Source organism: Poromitra crassiceps (assembly GCF_964638095.1).
Source record: "Poromitra crassiceps genome assembly, chromosome: 11".
NCBI lineage: Eukaryota > Metazoa > Chordata > Actinopteri > Beryciformes > Melamphaidae > Poromitra > Poromitra crassiceps.
In genome coordinates, this window is record NC_139643.1 from 8,097,540 (window position 1) to 8,118,616 (window position 21,077).

The following is a 21,077-nucleotide window of genomic DNA, read 5'->3' on the forward strand; positions in this document are numbered from 1 at the left end:
TGTTTGGCTACCGGAGGACATGATAAATATCACTACGTTTGTTCTGGAGATCCTGGGAGCTGGATCCGACTCATAACCCTGTTGAACGGCATATTTTTTAAGAATGGAGTGTTTACATCTGAGAGCCACTGTGGAAACCCGTTCGGATTCCCACTTTTGAAGTACGTGGTTCGGGTTCTGAAAAGGTTTCCAGTGAAGCAACAACTCCCGGAGACATTAACATCGGCGCTGGCTATTGCCTGGATCGAGAGTCAGTTGCGTTTCCTGCGAGAGACAGTGCAGCCCTCGTTAACACCTGCAAGAACCGAACGGCAGAGGAAGGTGAGCTGTCTTATCTGTGGCAGCATAAACGATCTGAAGCTATTCAAATTATTCTGAACAACAGTGAATACCCAAACCCCCCTCCGTGCCCCAGTAACTGCGAGCAGGTACAATCGTACTATCAGCGAAAGTGCAGAGGGCAAACGTCAATTGACGACCCACTCCCACCACCACCGCCCTGGCATGAATCCGTACTGCATACGGAGCCTGCCTGTCTCCCAGACACTGCGCATTTTACACAGACTGAAGTGGAGACTGTGTTGCGCGATCTTCCTAATAATAAATCCTGTGGCTGGACGGTGTTTCATACGAGTCTCTCAAGGCCACTCAGTCATGTACATGAACTTCAATCTTCGATACCTGCTTGGAGAATAAAAGAGTGCCTGATTCGTGGAAGGGGGCTCTCATCCACAGAATCCCCAAAAAGGATAATATCCCGGACAATCCATCAACCTGAAGAGACATTTCCCTCTTACCTACCATCTACGAGGTGTTTATGAAATGTATTCTTGCCAGAATTCTGCCATGGCTTGTGGATGCGAAGCAGAAGGCTTATGTAGCGCCCCCTAGTGTTAACCAATGAAAAGAGTGACACTAACATTCACCTAGGTTGAACAGTTGACCATTTGTATTGCCTCACATTGCAATAACTGGCAGTGCTAGCACACAATATAGAAATAAAATAAAATACAAACTTCAAAATTAATAAATAAATAAAATAGAAAAGTTCAAAGAAAATAGTCCATTTAGTGGATTCCTCCCTTACGGAGTTAGAATTCAGAGTTTGCTTCCTCTGAGTTGGGATACTCCTTTAAGGAGCAAGAACGTGTTCAGTTCGGTGAATGAAGTACTCCTTTGTTTGTGTTCGTACACTACCCTATTACTACCCGGGTAGCTAACTAAGGTTTGTGTTCTTATCTGTCCTGAATGAATGGAATGAGTCAAGTTGAGTTGGTCAGATGTCCTCTGAGGGCGGATCCTACGGCTGGCCACACCGCTTTGCTGGTCCGTCCACAGTCTATCGTCTCTGGCTTGGCTCGCCACTGAACCCTCCAGGGTCCAGGAAGATTCAATCTGGTCAAAAAACCAATCTAGACACATAGTCCAGAATGTACAAGTTACCATCTATTTTCTATTTCCGTTCATCATTCGATCTCATTAACTTACTTCCATCATCCGGAATATCTTATCATATATAACCAATAGCTGAGGGTCATCATGTCAATGATGTCAGTCAATCATCATGAAATTAATTAACATGCATCACTACAAAAGTATTTTAGTGCAAATAAAATAATTATCCATCATGAATTATGTATGCACATCATGTACATCATGAAAATGTAATGTAACGTAATGTAATGTGATGAATTACAACATTATAATTGGTATTTTAAAATTAACAAATTAAATTATTTATCCTTTTAAACCTCTTTTTAAATCTACATATTCCCATATACATCTTTTTACTATATATTCCCTTTTTAAAACATCACCAACGTATTTTTAACTCATTGAGTGCCAGCCACTTTTGGAGAACGGACGCTCCCAGTGCCAGAGTTTTCAGAGCGTTTTCAGTGATTTCTCGAGGCCCACAGAATATTGTGTGATATTACTATGTAAACACCGAACACGCAAAAAGAACAAGGAGACTCTATTGTATCATCAGCAAAAAAAAGTTTATTGATACCATTTTCCATTCTTTAGTTATGAGCCGGAGAAGATAGGTCAAAAACAGCAAAAATATGCTTTTCTATCAGGAAGCTGAGATATTCAGCCTTTTGTGAAATGCATTATTTCAAGCACATTCACTGACTCTAGCTAATATTTTTTTGATGATGTGACCTGGTTTAGTTCTGTGGTGCATGCGTGCTCCACCCCCCTGTCCCCCCCTCTCCCCGCCTCTCCCCGAGTCAGCTGTAAACTCCTCCCCACACGCACAAAGTCTATTCGGAGCCTCTGTTTTTGTGCCGCGCGGCTCCTGGCAGCTCACAGCAGCAATGAGGAAATGCCCAATGCGACTGCAGGTAAGGGTTGGCCCTTCGGCGTTGGGTGCTGCCTTTCTGGTGTGTTGAGAAACTATCTATGCAGACAGACAGACAGGCAGAGGAGCTGCAGTTGTGTGCGCGGATTGATTGCTGTTGGCAAGCAGCCCAGAGCCATCATGTAGATGGCTCTGGGCTGCTTGCCAACAGCAATCAATCCGCGCAGCATGAGCGCGGTTTGTCTTTTGATCACGGCTTTGTCAGGCTGTATTTCTGTAATCTGGAGAGCACTGTCGCCACCTAAGGGTTCTGTAAAATAGGTTATAGACCTCCAATAGCTACTATAGTTGTACAGGAGCTGCGGAAGGCTTTGATCGACGTCCCACCGTCAAAAAACGCATTGGACGTCGAAGGACGTCCGTGGCACTCTACGTCACTATTTAATTGGACGTCGAAGGACGTCCATGGCACTCAATGAGTTAATGGACTAAATTATCACTTCTATTTTACTCAACATATTATGTATTTTAATAACCAAAATTAAATAACTATTTGTATCACAGACATGTGAATGAATACTTCTTTGAGCAATGTATTTGTATCACAGACATGTGAATGAATACTTCTTTGAGCAGTGTATTTGTATCACAGACATGTGAATGAATACTTCTTTGAGCAGTGTATTTGTATCACAGACATGTGAATGAATATTTCTTTGAGCAGTGTATTTGTATCACAGACATGTGAATGAATACTTCTTTGAGCAGTGTATTTCAATATAAATGTAGATTGATGCAATGCACCTTCAACTGAACCATGCTATCACTGCTTCACTCTCCAACAGCATTTAATGCAGTAATAGCTAGCTTGGCTTAGCTAGCCACAGTCCCTTTGCTAATACAGTGTTACCACTGTTAGCGATTAGCATCGCGGCTAACGTCATTAGCATCTATTTATCGCGGCTAGCATCTATTTAGCGATCTTTTGTAATCATTCTAGAGCATTCACAATGATACAATCTGCACCACTGTAATGTTTAAACATTAGACATCGTTTCCATAGCTCCAATTGGTTTTATGAAAAGTATCTGAAGGTATTGGCAACAGGCTAATGGCATTAGGCTAACATGGTGGTTTGTCATACTAGCAACCATTTTCTCTGCTTACCGAAGCTCACAGTGAGAGGGACCTTTCAACAGAATGGCTCCTCACGTTCAGTTTCATGCACAGGATTCGGTGAAACAAACAACTTATTAGTAGTTGATATGAGGGGAATTAATCAAGAATTATGACGTTTGTGTAACGTTTCATACCGGGAGTTCTTAAAGGTGGGTCGTAGCATGCTTTCAGCTCAGCGTCTTAGTTAGAAAGGAAGCGAAAACCCGGAAAGGACGTTTCTAAACAGTCTGTAACCCGAGACCTAGAGCGTGTGCGCCGCCGTCTGGTGGAACATAACATTACCCCCCTAAACTACAGGTTTAGTAACCATATATTTCATGTGGGTTACACTTACATCAACAGGCAAGGCATGAATGAACATGTGTTTTGTCTCAAAACTGGTATTGATGACTTTAAGCACGAATCCAGTAAATTCTATTGTGGTTTTTTGGATTTTCGTGATGCATTTGGAACGTTAGCACATAATGTCATGTTAACATCGCTTGAGGAAATACATCTACCTCAGGTTTATTTTGACATTGTTAACTCATTCATGGCCAGTTTAGGACTGCCAATTATAGCACAGGCCAAAGATTTTCATAATTGTTGGTCATCTTTCAAGACCCACAGTAAATTATCTATTAGCACCAAAGTGATTTGCAATACCTCAAAATGAAGATGTACGTCTCTGGGTTCACCAGGGGAAAAAAAGTGAGCTTTTAGCATGTTCTGTACTCTACTTATAGCCATTTATATACACCCTGTTTTCACCAAAAAGGTCTCTCTGAGAATAGAAACAGGAGAAAAGGCCATTTTTGTAAAGGACGCAATCTCAGGCAGAACTCGCTCTCAATTCTTTTATTTTGAACTGTATTGACATCAGACATGTAAATATTATTCATTATGACACAAATGACAAAAAAAAAATATATATATATATATATATATACATGAAGTGCTTTTTTTTACATTCAACAATACAGTTTACTCAGTGTGAGTGAGTGTGCAGACAGACACACAGACAGACAGACAGACAGACAGACAGACAGACAGACAGACAGACAGACACACACACACACACACACACACACACACGATCCCCCTTTTATTTTCGTTACGTTGTTTTCCGGGTCTGAGTACTGCTGGCGTCTGCTGCTGTGACTGCTGCTTCTGCCCGCGTCCTTACTTTTCGTTATTGTTAGCTGTTCGTGTGTTTATTTTGTTTTGTTCTGGTCCACCCGTCCTCGTCCATGTCTCCCTGTCCTATCCTCCCTGCTGTTTGATCATTCCCGTTTTCCCCTCGGCTATTCAACACGTCCTCACCACCCTCTGGATTACCCGTCAAACTGATCGATCATTTCCTCATTCCTCCGCTGATCAACACATCTCTGGATTACTTTCTCCCGTTGGATTTATCATTCCCTCTCACTGCCTGGACTCCTTCTGCTTCGCCCCTCCATGACCGACCCGCTGCGTGTGACTCCGTCTCGTCTCTTTCGGGCTGGCACACAGGAACGGGGGTTTGGGACCAGGATCGATCATGTTGGTCACAGGTTTAACTACCGCAAACAACTCATCCATGTTCGCTCTGCCCTGCAGCAAGGCGACCAGCTCGTGCAGCGCGCCGAGGGGCGTTTCAATGGCGTTTCTCCTCTCTGCAACGGGAAGCGTTTCTCCGTTTTCTGTTTTTCCTCCTGCTCCATTTCATAACAACAGCTGGGGTAGTTGTTTGTTCACGTGTTGTCGGCTTGTCTTTGAGGCCAGGGACCTGATACCATGTCACAGGCTGGGGAAGTCTTTGAACTACGCGCTGCACTAATAAAAACAAAAACACGTCAAACACGTCTTTGGCTGGGAGGCACATTCCTGATAAGACGTTAAAGACGTCTTTGGCCATGAATGAGTTAAAGATGTTTACTCTGGTTCATTTATACAGGTGATTTGTGGGAAACAGCTCACAGACCCAATCCCTCCCTCTGTCCATGGAGTGCAGTCAACTTTGTGTTGGCAATTAATCAGTGGTTAAATATGTTATGTAACTGTGCCCCCCCCCCCTGTCCCCCCCCCCCCCAGTGTTATTTCCCCTAACCCTGTTCAGGGGTCTGCAGATGATGTTCTGATAGCCTCCCGTCAGGAGGACTTTATTAACACCATGCTCTCCAGAACTGACTCATTTTTAGAGTGGTCACGACTGGAGGTGAAAGATTCAAAATGTGCAGATTTTTATGAAAGGCGGAGTGGGGGTAACCGTTGGTATCACTCTAAATCAGACTCAATACCTGAATTCATAATCAACAATAAGCCACTCAGAGTTTACTCACGACACGAGAAATATACATACCTGGGGCATAAGTTTAATGTGGCAGGAGAGTGGAAAGATCAAGTCGATGACATCATATCGGAGTATTCCACCAGACTGGATCTGATAGATGCATCGCCCCTGCCACTCATCATGAAATTGGAAGCAGTCAGGCAAATAGCACTGTCCAAGGTCCAGCACTTGTTTTCCAAAGTCCATATTCCACGTAAGTCTTTGCGTGTATTGATTGATAAAAGGGTACGTTTGGTAAGACAGTGGGCTGGGCTGAATACTCATACTACACGTGATATTTTGTTCCATAGTAAACAGGAGGGTGGTCTGGGTGTCCCAAATTTTGAATGGACTTATTTTGCAACGAGGCTCGGCCATCTTTTAAATATGCTCAACAGCGATGACCAACATGTCAGGGAGCTCGCAAGAGGTTCTTTGTTCCTGGACCTAAAAAGACGCAAGGTCCCCCTGGCACGTGGGTCGGACCCTAGCTTCCTGGGCTTCAGGAGGAAACCCAGCGGAAAGCTGGACAGTCGCTCTCCTGGCTTTGGTGTGTGGTCTGACTGGCCGTACTTGAACAATCTATGTGGCTGGGCCAAAGTCACACTGGAGTGGGTGGGGTCCAACTCTGAGGCAGTGAATGTCTCGGAGGAGATTATATCTGACCCCAGCATCACTGTGAGAGCGACTGTGGACATTTGTGGATCAGAACATCAGCTTCCACTAACACATGCCCGAGGTCACCTCTTGAGGGCGCAACAATGCAGACAGCAACACCTGTAGCAGATCACTCTGTCTCTCATGCAGTATTTAAAAATCCAGCTGTAGACGAGAGCATTGTCATCTTCACTATAAAAGCGAGACTACAGGTTTTACCAACCAAGCTTAACCTTTCCATCTGGGTTCCTGACAATCATGCTCCTCACTGTATACATCATGGTCATGAACAGTTAACTGAAACCATGTCCCACATCCTAAATGGTTGCCATGCATACAAAGGGCTCTACATCTAGACATGATAGAATAGTGGATTTGATCTCAAAGGATATCACCTCTATTTTTAGATCTTCTATCTCGCTCTATAAACATTCCAGTGTGAAGCCGAGCATGTTCAGTCTGTGTAGTGACAATTCTGATGTGTTCTCTAATATTCCAGCTAACACCCCTGATGTTGTTGTCAATGAAAATCTCAGAGAGGTCTTCATCCTAGAGGTTGGCTGTACCTTTGACCACAGCCTAGAGGAGGCCTTTCTGACCAAGATGTTAAAGTATCAAGAGCTGAAGCAGACCATTTCACAGCTGGGCTACAGTTGTAAACTTTTAGTTTTCATATTTGGTAGCCTGGGTCATGTTCACAAACTGGTTGTGAGAGACCTCCAGATGGCTGGACTACCTAAGAGAAGTGCTAAACAGCTAACAAGGTATTGCTCAGTCTCTGCTATTATTGGTAGCCGCTCAATATGGAGAAGGCGCTGCTTTTTGTATCCTTGAAGTGGATACTAACCAATATCTTGTATTACAGTATAACTGTATCTGTCAATTTGCCACTGCCTTCACCCTGTGTGGTGTTCCTTTATTTTTTTGTACACATTATTGTGGTTGCCAACTAGGCACTTTGGTAACTAACTGTCTCCCAGCATCTGACTGCATTATTAGTGTTTATGTCCTTTGTACTCTGTATTTATGTGGACATAAATAAATCATTTAAATGTGTGTGTGTGCGTGCGTGCGTGCGTGCGTGCATGCGTGCGTGTGTGTGTGTATCACAACTATCTGTTGGAGTGTGTGTGTGTGTGTGTGTGTGTGTGTGTGTGTCACAACTATCTGTTGGAGTGTGTGTGTGTGTGTGTGTGTGTGTGTGTGTGTGTGTATGTGTGTGTGTGTGTCACAACTATCTGTTGGAGTCTGTGTGTGTGTGTGTGTGTGTGTGTGTGTGTGTCACAACTATCTGTTGGAGTGTGTGTGTGTGTGTGTGTGTGTGTGTGTGTGTGTGTGTGTGTGTATTACAACTATTTGAAAATCGGGATAGAAAATAAATATTTTAATGTTCTTGTTTGTCTTCATCACTAATTCTTCAGGCTGAGTGGCTGCCAGCTGTCAGAGAGAAGCTGTGAAGCTCTGGCCTCAGTTCTCAGCTCCCAGTCTTCTAGTCTGAAAGAGCTGGACCTGAGTAACAACGACTTGCATGATCCAGGCGTGAAGCTTCTCTCTGCTGGACTGGAGAGTCCACACTGCAGACTGGAAACTCTCAGGTCAGGATATCTGTTCAACAGACAAATTAAATTCTGCATTAGCCTATATGCACATTAATGTCAGTGAAAATACCTGAGTGAATGTTATTGACTTTAAAAATCCATAGGCTACAGTAAGTTAGGCCTCCAGCAGCTGTTTCACAGACAAACAGATAGACAGACAGACGGACAGACAGACAGACAGACAGACACTGCAATCTCTCCATATACAGACATGCACCAAGTATTGCTGCTATTTTTGGCAGTTTGTAAGCAAAAAATAAAATTACTGTTTTACATTTTTTTTCCCATTGTTCTCGGTTGTGACAAGGCCCAAAATGATCACTGTAAGCAGAGTACTGATCACTATAAGTAAACTATTGAAACAGCATGTGTATAGGAATGATTCAGGACCAAGCTTTATGATCAATATAATCAGTTGATCACTATAACTGTGATCACTATAAGCAGATTCCACTGTAGTGAGTTTTCATTGAGAGTTGGGATCTCTCTTTCACAAAACCTGTGCAAAAGCTCACAACACTCAAGAATAAACAATCAATATTATTGCTGGGTGATGTTGCTAAAAATGTTATACACTTTTCATATATATATCATTTTATTACAATATAAGTGTATGTAAAATCACTATTCTGTCAAATGTTTTAAGGGGTTCATGTTTATCCTGAATATAAGTTTAAATATATCATTAAACTTTTATTTAAAACACGTCTTTATTGCTAGAATAAAAGTAAAAACACTAGATGTTCCTCAGTAAAGCTCAGAATTCCACCAACTCTCTGCAGCTGTCAGCATATCCAGATGTCAGATTTTGATCAAAAGTTAATTTGGAGGTTGTACTGGTCAGCTTCCAGGTGTGAATGTGTGTGTGTGTGTGTGTGTGTGTGTGTGTGTGTGTGTGTGTGTGTGTGTGCGTGCGTGCGTGCGTGCGTGCGTGCGTGCGTGTGTGTGTGTGTGAATGTGAACAGGGCGCTGCTGAAAAAGAGAGCATTGCTCTCAGTGAGACTCCTCCCCCTGTATAAATAAAGGTTACAAAACAGAAATAGTGGAGGGTTTGTCTCTTCTTCTGTCTGCTGATTGGCCATGAAGTTTGATAGTGTTACGTGAATCTGTTCAGATGTGTATGCCTTTTTAATGCCTCACCAATCAGTGTGAAAAGTGAACTAAATTACTGCATCATCCCATAACCAATCTTTCCATAACGTTTCATGCAAATGCATAAATACCTTTTGGAGTTATCCTGCTAACAGACAAACAGACGGAACAGAACAGGGTGAAAACAAAACCCCGTCCAATTCCCTTAGTGGAGGTAAAAATAAATGAAACAAACAAGCGGGAGTTAAATAGTTTTTCAGTCTCTCTTTGTTTTGTTTTTGCTCTGTAGCCTTTTATGATCTTGAATAAGAATAACAAAACAAAGCAGTGAAAGCTGCTTCTCCTCCTTCTAAATATGACCTTAATGCACAAACGCAGCAGAAACCAGTAGCACAGCAATGAGTGGACTGAAGTGCAGAGACAGAAACTCAGCAAGAGGTCTGGGTCATGAACAGTTCAGTGGAGCCATCTAGTGGTAAACCGGGGCTATAGCAAGTAAACAAGGAAGAGCGAGCAACGTTCAAAAAGCATCAAATAACGGAAATGTCAAGATGAAAATTGTTCAGTCACAAGTCACAACTATCTGTTGGTGTGTGTGTATGTGTGTGTGTGTGTGTGTGTGTGTGTGTGTGTGTGTGTGTGTGTGTGTGTGTGTGTGTGTGTGTGTGTGTGTGTGTGTGTGCGCGTGCGTGCGTGCATGCTCGTGCAGGCTGTCAGGCTGTCTGCTCACAGAGGAAGGCTGTGCTTCTCTGGCCTCAGCTCTGAGCTCCAACCCCTCCCATCTGAGAGAGCTGGACCTGAGCTACAATCATCCAGGAGCCTCAGGAGAGGAGAAGCTGCTCTCTGCTGGACAGTGGAGACTCAGGTATGGAGAGGCAACGTCTGCTCGAAGGCTGAGAGTCACACACATTTTCTCTGTCACACTGCAAAGTTCATGCAGCAATACAGTTCAATGGAGGATATGAGAGGAAATCCTTCATAATGAAGGTTATTATAAATGTCCATGATGTTTCCATCATCAAAGAGAATGTGCTGATCTGACTTTGTTTATTCCTCCAGTGTGGACCATGGTGGAGTGCAGAGGCTGAAACCAGGTCCGAGGAAATGTAAGTGTGTATTTAGTTTGATTCATGAAAACAAAGCAACACATTCAACTAGTGAGATAGAAAGTCCATCTATGGCACAGTCTGTGACGTCCATTCATTCTGATCCTACTGTGAATCAGGATGATGGCTGACATCATGCCTTTTAATCAACATATTTGAAAAGGAGGTGAAATGACTGAGGCAAAGTGTGCTGTGGTCTGACCAGTCCATCTCAGATGAGCTTGGGCACGTTTCTGGATGTGGTTGATATATGGCTTTCACTTTGCATGGTAGAGTCTTAACTTACATTAAGATGTGGCGATGAACTGTGTTAACTGACTGCTTTTCCCAAGTGTTCCCGAGACCATGTGGGAATATCCATGACAGAATGATGTTGGTTTTTAATGCAGTGTCGCCTGAGGGATCAAAGGTCACGGCCATTCAATGTTGGTTTCAGCAGAGATTTCTCCAGATTCTGACCTGACCTCCCACTTCCTGCTTCAGCACTGTACCAGAGATTTTCATCCGCCAGTTATTTTCCCATAGACATTTTGTAAAATGCTTATAAAAATAGCAAACCAAACGGTTCAGATATATTTAGAAACAGGAGAGACCACATAACATTTCACTCGGACCAAAACGTTAAAAAAAATGCGGATTTAAAGAAAATATTTTTTCTGTGTAGGTTTCTAAAGTTTTGCTCCGAGTGAAATGTTCTATGGTCTCTCCCGATTCTAAATATAGCTGAACCGTTTGGTTTGATGATGTAAAACTATTTGTATAAGCATTTTACAAAGTGAAAAAAGGTGGAGCTACTTGGAGTTTTAAGGCAAAATATTTAATACGAAGTAATATATCTGTGTACAAGCAGTTACAAATCAGAATATATCTTCAATAATCTACGGGCAGACAAAACGCAACGCGTTTCAACCACGCAGGTCTTCCTCAGGCAGTGTTAGCTGGGCGTATTTGCCTTATATACACAGATGTGGCAGCCGACGCCCAGCTAAGTCAAGTCAAGTCAAGTCAAGTTTATTTATATAGCCCTAATTCACAAGCATGTCTCAGAGGGCTTCACAGAAAGTATGTCTAGCTAATTCTAGCTGACACAACAGTAACAAGAATATACAGAATAAAGATAACATTTGAACAATTGATAATATAGAAAATATAGGAATGAGGGGAGAGCAGAGGAGAGCGCAGGAGAAGGGAGAATAGCAGGGGGAATGTGAGAGAGTGATGGGGTGGGGAGGGCATAGGAGGTGGGGAAGGAGCAAGAGGAGAGAGCAGGAGAGGGGAAGAGAGGAGAGGTGTGGGGGAGAAGAGAGCAGGGGAAGGGAGGAGGTGGGGAGAGAATGAGCAATATAGATGGAGGAGAGGGGGGAGGTGGGGAGAAAATAGGAATGTGGAGGAGGAGAGAAGGAGAGATGGGGGTGCAGGGGAGGGAGAGCCAGGGTAGAGAAGCAGGGGGAGCGTGAGGGAGGGAGGAGGCGGGGAGACCTCTCCGCCCCAGGGGAAAGAGTGCAGGGGGAGAGGAGGAGAGAACAGAGAAGGAGAGGTGGGAGGGTGCAGGGGGAACGCGGGAGGAGGAGGCGGGGGAGGGAACAGACCTCTCCGCCCCCTCCTCCCCCCCCCCCCCCCCCCCCCCCGAGAGGACAGAGAGGAGGAGAGAGCAGAGAAGGAGAGGTGGGGGGGTGCAGGGGAAGGAGTGCAGGGGGAATGTGAGAGAGGGGAGAGGACAGAGAGGAGGAGAGAACAGAGAAGGAGAGGTGGGAGGGTGCAAGGGAGGGAGAGCACGGGGAACGTGGGAAGAGGCGGCGGGGGAGGGAAGAGCATGGAAAGAGAGGAGGCGGGGGGGGAGTGGGAAATGTGGGAGAGGGGGGAACAGGAGGGGGAAGAAGGGAAAGGAGCGGGGGAAAGAGAAAGAGGGGGGGGGGGGGGGGAAGATCAGACAACTGACTACTCTAAGCATTAACCAGAGCTAACTGGGACATAGTATCTAGCTAATCTACAGCCTAATCTGGCCTATCCTACTCTGCTCTAGTCTGATCTTTGCCTGAACACTATAACAGGTCAGCCTTAGGCTGTAGCTAATCTATCGCCTACCTAAACTGTTCTAAACCAACCGGCAGCCCTCGACCAGTGATGAAGAGCACCGATGCCCCCCGCCCTGCCCCCCCCCCCCCCCCCCACATAAGGCGTGGGAGAGAAGGCCGGGCCGGGACACAGCGGCGTCCCCACACCCCCAGTGAACGCAAGAAAACCTTTCCACCATATGGATTGCCTCAGTGACTTGGCTTGGCTGAGGAGGAACCTTGTGAGGTCGTTGTGCTACAGGGGCCCAGCAATGGTCGCCTGGGTAAACCCACCCCCCACGCGACCCGCTCCCAGACCCGCCCCCAGCTAGTGACTGGGAACTGAGAGTGCAGGCCACGCGGGGGGCGGGCCCACCCAGGCAGTGGACCCAGCAGTGGACCCCCATCCGGGGACTCCCCTCCGAGACAGGCCGAGAGATGCCGGGCTAAACCATGTACAGAGTTTTCCGGCAATGAAACTCTGTAAATGGTTTATTATGGAAATAAAATTTACAAAAGAACAGAAAATTGAAAATGTAAAAAAGAGTCCAACAGAGGGATATAAAAATGTAGTTTTTAAATTATCCTAAAATCAGGGGAGTTGAAAATGTAAAAAGTAGAGTCCAAAGGAAATAGAAAATGTAGTCTTTAAGTGTTCGTAGGTTTAGAGAATACTAGCTAAGAGGAGGGGAGGGGAGGATAAGAGTTGGATGTGATGATTAAGGGGAGGGGAGGATAGGAGTTGGAGGTGATGAGGCCGGGGGGGGAACCCCCCCCCCCTTCCCTTAGGCAGGCAGGTGACCAGGATGATGAGGATAGGGGTCGGTGGTGGTGAAGAGCCCGGGGTGTCAGACAGTAGAAGGAGTAGCGGGTAGATGGCCTAGAGTGACGACAGGTGGCTAGGGCGATGACGGCCGGACCTAGGGCTGCAGCGGCGGGGGTGTACGTCAGGCCAATGAAGGACACCTGAGGGGGAGAGAGAGAAGAGAGCGGGGGAATCTGCGCAGAGGTGGAACTAACTCTATAGACAACAATAAAATTAAGTCAAAACAAAATTTATTAGGATTTTTTAGGATGACTAATACTATACTGCTAATTCAGGTCTAGGTAGTCTAGGTCTAAGTTTAGACTGATACTGCTGGCTTGTGATAGCCCGCTCAGCAGTTCAGGACTAAGTTTATTCACCAGCTATTTGATTTTATGTCTGAGCTATTGGATCGGCTGATGCCATAATTATTAAATTAGGTCAAGTCAGACTAAGTTTATACTGATACTGCTGGCTGCTGGGGATAGCCCGCTCAGCAGTTCAGTTAAATTAGGTCAGTCTAAGTTTATACTGATATTGCTGGCTTGAGACAGCCCGCTCAGCAATTCAGGATTGTATGTACTCAAGAGCTAATAAATATTTCCAAGGAATGACATCATCAAACATAACCATCAAGCACAGCCAAATGATTGGGAGAATAAATGGGTTTTGAGTCTAGTTTTGAAGATTTCAATGGAGCCAGCTTCCCTAACTGACAGAGGAAGCTAGGGAAGCTAACACTGCCTGAGGAAGACCAGCGTGGTTGAAACGCATTGCGTTTTGTCTGCCCGTAGATTATTGAAGATATATTCTGTTTTGTAACTGCTTGTACACAGATATATTACTTCGTATTAAATATTGCCTTGAAACTCCTAGTAGCTCCACCTTTTTTCACTTTGTATACTTTTGCCTTTTGAGCTGCTTTGGTCCACACTTTTTGTGATTTCCTATAAGCATTTTACGAAATGTCTATGGGAAAATAAATGGCGGATAAAAATCTCTGGTACAGTGCTGAAGCAGGAAGTAGGCGGTCACTTTGCCTCTCTATTAACCTGTTTACCTGTGGAATGTTCTAAACAGGTGTTTTTTGAGCATTCCTCGACTTTCCCAGTCTTTTGTTGCCTCTGTTCCAACTTTTGTGAAAGGTGTTGCTGGGATCAAATTCAGAATATGAACATTGTATGATGTGAAACACAATATTGAGCCAGGCTGGACTGGAAGTTGATAAGGTAAAATATTAAATATATTTCTACTTTATTCAATTGAATATAGGTGGAAAAGGATTAGCAAATCATCACATTCTGTTTTTATTTAAGTTCTACACAGCGTCCCAACTTTTTCTGAATTGGGGTTGTAATTTCAAATACATTTGTCATTCTGAAATTTCCCATTGTTTGTGTTCACGTATTTTTTTTGTCTAAATGTGAACACAAATAAAGGTAATTAAAATGTGTCTCAAGGGTGTGGAATGTGACTTTAAGAATAAAATACATGTGTTTTCTACAGGGGAGTGGTGCTGGCCCAAACAACAGTACAAGTTAAAAAACAAAGGGATTTATTTAATACAAGTTAAAAATGTGTCTATTTAAAAGAGTCCAGCGTCCATAAGAGTTTAATATCCAGTGTCCACTGCAGCCAAGAGTAGTGACTGTTTTATCTCCAACAGCAGGCTGTCCTGCCGCCTCCAACTGGCAAAGAAGTGCAGAACAGAACAGACTTTAATGTCTTGCTGTCCTGATGCCAGGTTTTGGAGTTAGCCTCTTCCCTTCAGCTCCAGTCTGTTGTCCTGATGCCAGGTTTTGGAGTTAAGGCCTAAACAGACTCGTCCGCAGGGCCGGTTCCAGAACAAGATGACTAGGGGTGCATCCTAGATAGGAAGGGGTGCAGATGCCCGGCCGAAGATTTTTTTTTTTTCTTTTTTACTTTTCAACTGAGCATGCAGACAATTAAAGGTCCCAATTCGTGCAGCTGTAACCTCTTAAAAACGTGTGTCTCTGGTCCATAAAACATGATTCTGGATTAATCTGTTGAAAATATAGCAACCCCGTTTGTTGTGACGGAGTTCTCACTTCCTCATCTCGTCGCTTCCCAAGAATGGCCTGTTTCTATAATATATTCAGAACTAACAGTTCCCATTGGCCGCTGAGGGAGAGCAGATTAAATCAGATTAGCGTCTGTGGACCAGCACGCTAGGTTGCGAGTTATCGTTAACATAACGGTACTACGCTAAAGAGGACATCTCAAAATGCCTAGACTTACCGAATGCACCTCTGCAGTTGCTGGATCACGTACAGTTGGCGTCGCTCCAGCTAGAAGTGTTAATTTTGTGGCTATAGACTAAATGGTGCAGGTAGCTCGTGTGAGAGAGAGCCGCGCAGTATGCAGGAGAAAGCTCGTGACGTCCCAATTCCCCCAGATTCCCCTCTGGGCAAACGAAGCGTTTGGGGGTGTGGCTTGGAGGAGACTGCAGAGGGACGCTGGATAGGGACAAATCCAACTGTGGCAGTTCTGAGCGTGTGACCACTCATTACAGGGAGGGCTGACAGCAGTATATATGCATTTACAAGTAAAAACAGCTTTTGCACGGAATGGGACCTTTAAAATAAGGGTGCAATGCATGCTTTTGCACCCCCGTAGAACCGGGCCTGTCGTCCGTCCGCCTCGAATTGGAGCCGTCTCGCCGTCTGCCGGCGCCAGCGAGCCCTACACGCTAGGACGTCACTACACCTGGAAAATGGCGGCGATTGAGTGCAAGGCAGTCTGAATGAAATTGAATGTAACGTTCCCAATTCTATGTATTAAATTCTAAAAAACGACCCTCAACATTTGGGAAGGCTAAGCCACACAACTAGTTCGTTATAATCTAACCATGACGACCTTACGACGATGAGGACGGTAAGGACTGCTGACGTCACGCACGTATCGTCGCCGCTGAGTCACATTTTCGAGCAGCCCCCGTCAGCTGACGGCGCCCCCTCCCCGCATGACGGCGCTCCACCCGCCGTCATGCGGGGAGGGGGGGGCGAGGCTCTGACGGACGAGTCTGTTTAGGCCTTTAGCCTCTTTCTTTCAGCTCCAGTCTGTTGTCCTGATGCCAGGTTTTGGAGTTAGCCTGTTCCTTTCAGCTCCAGTCTGTTGTCCTGATGCCAGGTTTTGGAGTTAGCCTCTTCCCTTCAGCTCCAGTCTGTTGTCCTGATGCCAGGTTTTGGAGTTAGCCTCTTCCCTTCAGCTCCAGTCTGTTGTCCTGATGCCAGGTTTTGGAGTTAGCCTCTTCCCTTCAGCTCCAGTCTGTTGTCCTGATGCCAGGTTTTGGAGTTAGCCTCTTCCCTTCAGCTCCAGTCTGTTGTCCTGATGCCAGGTTTTGGAGTTAGCCTCTTCCCTTCAGCTCCAGTCTGTTGTCCTGATGCCGCTGCGTTCCAATACCCATACTTGTACTTCTTTCTTGTAGTATGTACTGCCGCTGCCCTCACAAAGTATGGATTGTAGTGTGCAGCATGCATGCAAAATGCATACTATTGGGACACACTACATCTGTCGTCACGTGAGCTTCCTGAACTCCGACCTCTTGCTCACTTCCGCCGACGTCCGCAGCGCCACATTTGAGTTTTTTTTTTTTTTTTTTTTTTTTCAATAAACAAAGTCTGGCAGTAACAAACAGTACATTATACAAAAAATTCAGACTAAACATTTACAAAATTGGAACAGACAATCAAATAAACAAAATAAAATAAATAAAGCAAAAACATTAAGTCAGAGTTCTAAACAGGAATCAAGATATGCATGTTTTGGTACACACTCCATGCTTGTTTGGTTTTAACATATTTCAATGCTTTCTTAAAGTTAATTATCTCATTCATGAACACGCAGCTCAGTCAGTGCGACGTAAGTCCAGTAGGTGGCGGTAATGCACAAAAAGTTGTTTGCCAACCGCCATAAAACATTAGAAGAAGAAGAAGAAGAAGACGTAACTTCCTGCTGCGCAAAGGATTGTGGGGAAGATTGGCTGGTGCAGCATGCATCGATGCATACTCCGAAATAGGAGCTGATGTAGTACAACATCCTGGTACTCTTGGCATACTGCATCTGACATACTATGTATTGGGACATACTAATTCTTTTTTTGCCTACTAAATAGTATGGAAGTATGGGTATTGGAACGGGCCGGTTTTGGAGTTAGCTGTACTGTGGCTCGTTATGTGGACCTGTATCACCTCCTCATGGAGCCTCACACACACTGATGAATCAACATGAATCAAACACAGAGTTCACTGAAGGAGGTGAAGACACTTCCACTCCTCCAGTCTCCAACAATGTCTCTCTCTTTCTCTCTCTCTCTCCGTCTCTCTCTTTCTCTCCCTCCCTCTCTCTCGCTCCTTCTCACTCTCCCTCTTTTTCCCTCTTTCTCTCTCCCTCTCTCTTGCTCTACCTCTCTCTTTGTCTCCCTCTCTCTTTCTCTCTCTCCCCCTCACTCTCTTTGTCTCCCTCCATCTCTCTCCCTCTCCCATTCTATCCCTCTCTCTCTGTCTTTATCTATCTATCTCTTTCTTGCCCTTTCTCTCTCCCTCTCTCTCTTTCTCCCTCTCTCTCGCTCTCCCTCTCTCTCTCTCTCTTTCTCTCCCTCTCTCTTTCTCCCTCTCCCTCTCTCTCTTTCTCCCTCTCTCCCTCTCTCTCTCTCCCTCCTATCTTACTCTCCCTCTCCATCTCTCTCTATTTCTTTCTCTCTCTCTCCCCCCCCTCTCTCTTTCTCCCTCTCTCTCTCTCTCTCCCTCTTTCTCTCCCTCTCTCTCTTTCTCCCTCTCTCTCCCCCTCTCTATCTCTCCCTCCTCTTTCTCTCTCTCTCCCTCTCTCTCTCTCTCTCCCTCTCTCTCTCTCCCTCCTCTCTTTCTCTCTCCCTCTCTCTCTCTCTCAGTCAGCTCGTGCGAGTATGCAGATGGCAGTAAGCTCCTCCCACGCTGGCGTCTTTCCTCTGTCTCAGTCAGCATTGCCAGACGTACGATAATTATCGTATTTGTACGATAATTTCGACCTCTGTACGATGTACGATCAATAATCCCAAAATCCCCCAAATGTACGATAATTTCATCATTTTGTGACACTCAGTCGAATCCTACGTCTATAGTGCCTTTTAAACATGAACTCTGGATCATGTCAGGCTAGAGAGAGCAGGATATTTTCAGGTTGGCGCGGTAGCATGTATCGAAAACAAGAAATGTGATAGGGAACAGCTTTAGCGAATTTGTAACCAAACTCCATTCAAAAACATGCCTCAAATGGCTGCCTCACACAATAGAATTGGCTGCATCACGTTGGAACGATCAATTGGAAGATACAGAGAAGACTGGCTTGCGGTATTGCGTTCCAATTTTAGTATGCGTGCGGTCGTGTATCGTTCCAATTTTAGTATGCGTGCGGTCGTGTATCGTTCCAATTTTAGTATGCGTGCGGTCATGTATCGTTCCAATTTTAGTATAGCCTACTCAATTGGAACGATACAGAGAAGACTGGCGTGCGGTCGTGTATTGTTCCAATTTTAGTATAGCCTACTCAATTGGAACGATACAGACTGGCATGCGGTCGTGTATCAACACCATATCGATCTGCTTAGTCAGTGAATTTACTTCTATGAAATGTGTTGTATAAATAAAGTTGGCTTTCCTTGAATGCTATTATTGAGTTTGCTCGTTGATATAAGCGATTGCCCGAACGATTAATTTAATTAATAAACTACCACCACCCGCCCACATAAGACGGATCTGCGGATAATGACCTGCCACTGTTTAACAACAGCTGCGCTTGCGTGGAAGAGGATCTTACACCGGTGGCCAAGGTGAATAAGATACGGAGTCGCGGGAGTGCGCGTAGGCCGGCTAATTGTTGTTTAACATGCAGGCCAGGAGCAGGTTATAATACGGATTCCACTGCATGTTAAGAAGTGGCTTATCACTCTATCTGTTTATACATCTCTTCCCACAACGTCTTTGCAGCCAATAAGTGCTTGAACGTGAGGCACGTGATGTGAACCTGAGTCATGATTGGTTGGGAGGGAGAAGGAAATAGAACCCAGCACGGCCGCGCACAACCTGAAAACCATAAACACAGTAGGTGCGCGTCATAGAGCAGAATGCGGGAAGAGTCTTGGAAACGATCAAATAAAACATAAAGAAAACGAGTGGTGCCGACCAGGAGGAACGTGACGACAGGGGAGAGCCGGGAGGGGAGCCGCCTGGACAGCCAGAAAGTAAGCACAGAAAAACAAATGTACCCTGACTGAATGGGAAAGTGATGCTTTATTCACTGGCTGGCTCAAAGCTGTTGCAGGGTGTGACTCTAAAGCTTTTTGTTGTTGTTGCAACGCAGGCTGAGATCACAGTGTTGAAAAATCATGCCAAGTCCCAAAACAGGTCTCATTATGCTTTCCGCATCAGCGAGGAACGCGGCCGGTTTTCGACCGGCCGTGCGCACCCCGAATTTTGTAACTACGCGGACGCGGCTGGGCGGACAAAGTGGAGTTTTCAAGACTCGCGCTCAATTCCGCCTGCAGAAACCCACACAGAGTATAAAAGCTCCACACGTTTCCTCGTCAGGATTCCGTGTCTCTCATTTCCGTGCGGCCGGCCAAAGCGTCAAGCATAATCCAGGCTATAGGCGCGCCGCGCTGGGGGGGGGCCGTACGATAATTTCACTCCAAAAACGATAATTTTGACCCTCTGGTACGATAATTCAACATTTGCCATCTGGCAACACTGGTCTCAGTTGTGGCTCGTGCTCGTGTGGCTCAGCTGACCGGTGTGACCGGCTGCAGCTCCGTTGTCTCGTGTCGCGTTCGGCGTCTCTCTCGGCTCCCCGCACACCTGCTGTGTGTGTGTGTGTGTGTGTGTGTGTGTGTGTTTGTGAGTGTGTGTGTGTGTGTGTGTGTGTGTGTGTGTGTGTGTGTGTGTGTGTGTGTGTGTGTGTGTGTGAATAACTTGGTAACAGCTTAATAACAGTGACTTGTGTTCCAGTCTGGCTCAATATTGTGTTTCACATCATACAATGTTCATCTGTTGTGTTTCTGTGTCTCATTGCCTTTAGTTTTTAAATGGAACCTGTCAGAGTTTCCTGCAGCACAACACTTTATTTGGTCTGTTTTGAAGGTTTTGACAAAAGGTTTATTTATGTGAAAATGAATGTGGTAAAAACCTACAATCAACCATTTTTTTAAATCACTTGTAAAATATCTTCATAACCACTAAGAATGATTGTTATTGTGAAACGCAGCCCAGGTGTTTTAGATGAGAAGCTGCTGCTGTATTGAGTCTTGTTGTCTCATCAGATGCCTGTGAACTCACACTGGACCCAAACACAGCATGGAGACACCTCCTCCTGTCTGAAGACAACAGAAAGGTGACGTGGGTGACAGAGAAGCAGTCATATCCTGATCACCCAGAGAGATTTGACTACTGGTATCAGCTGCTGTGTAGAGATGGTCTGACTGGTCGCTGTTACTGGGAGGTGGAGAGGAAAGGAGAGGTTAATATAGGAGTGACTTACAGAGGAATCAGCAGGAGAGGACAGGGTGATGACAGCAGGCTTGGAAGGAATGAAAAGTCCTGGAGTCTGAGGTGCTCTGATGATCATTACACTGCCTGGCACAATAACAGAGGCACAGACACACGTCTCCCCTCCTCTCGCTCTAACAGAGTCGCAGTGTATCTTGACTGGCCTGCTGGCTCTCTGTCCTTCTACACATTTTCCTCTGACACGCTGACTCACCTCCACACCTTCTACTCAACCTTCACTGAAAAACTCTACCCTGGGTTTGGGTTCTGGTCGGTTGGTGCCTCAGTGTCTCTGTAGGCCAGGGGTGGCCAAACTACGGCCCGCGGGCCAACTGCGGCCCGCTGCCCGTTTTTAAGTGGCCCGCCATGAATTTAGAAAAAAAAAATGTAAAAAAAATAAAAATAATAATAAATAATTTTTTGCTAAAAACGTTTTTCCGTTTCAAAGTTTAA

At 45.2% G+C, this 21,077-nt stretch overlaps 1 protein-coding gene across 2 annotated transcripts in view; it reads left to right on the forward strand.

The window, feature by feature from the left end:
- LOC310785639 (uncharacterized protein) overlaps positions 1 to 21,077 on the forward strand; it is a 57,407-nt gene that overhangs the window by 33,020 nt on the left and 3,310 nt on the right. For both annotated transcript variants that reach the window (XM_083646783.1, XM_083646784.1), the window contains exons 11-14: positions 7,853 to 8,026; positions 9,831 to 9,986; positions 10,181 to 10,227; positions 20,399 to 21,077. The exon at positions 20,399 to 21,077 is cut by the window's right edge and continues 3,310 nt beyond it. In XM_083646783.1, coding sequence (XP_083502909.1) covers positions 7,853 to 8,026; positions 9,831 to 9,986; positions 10,181 to 10,227; positions 20,399 to 20,922 — 901 coding nt within the window. In that variant the 3' untranslated portion in view covers positions 20,923 to 21,077. The remainder of the gene's footprint in view (positions 1 to 7,852; positions 8,027 to 9,830; positions 9,987 to 10,180; positions 10,228 to 20,398) is intronic.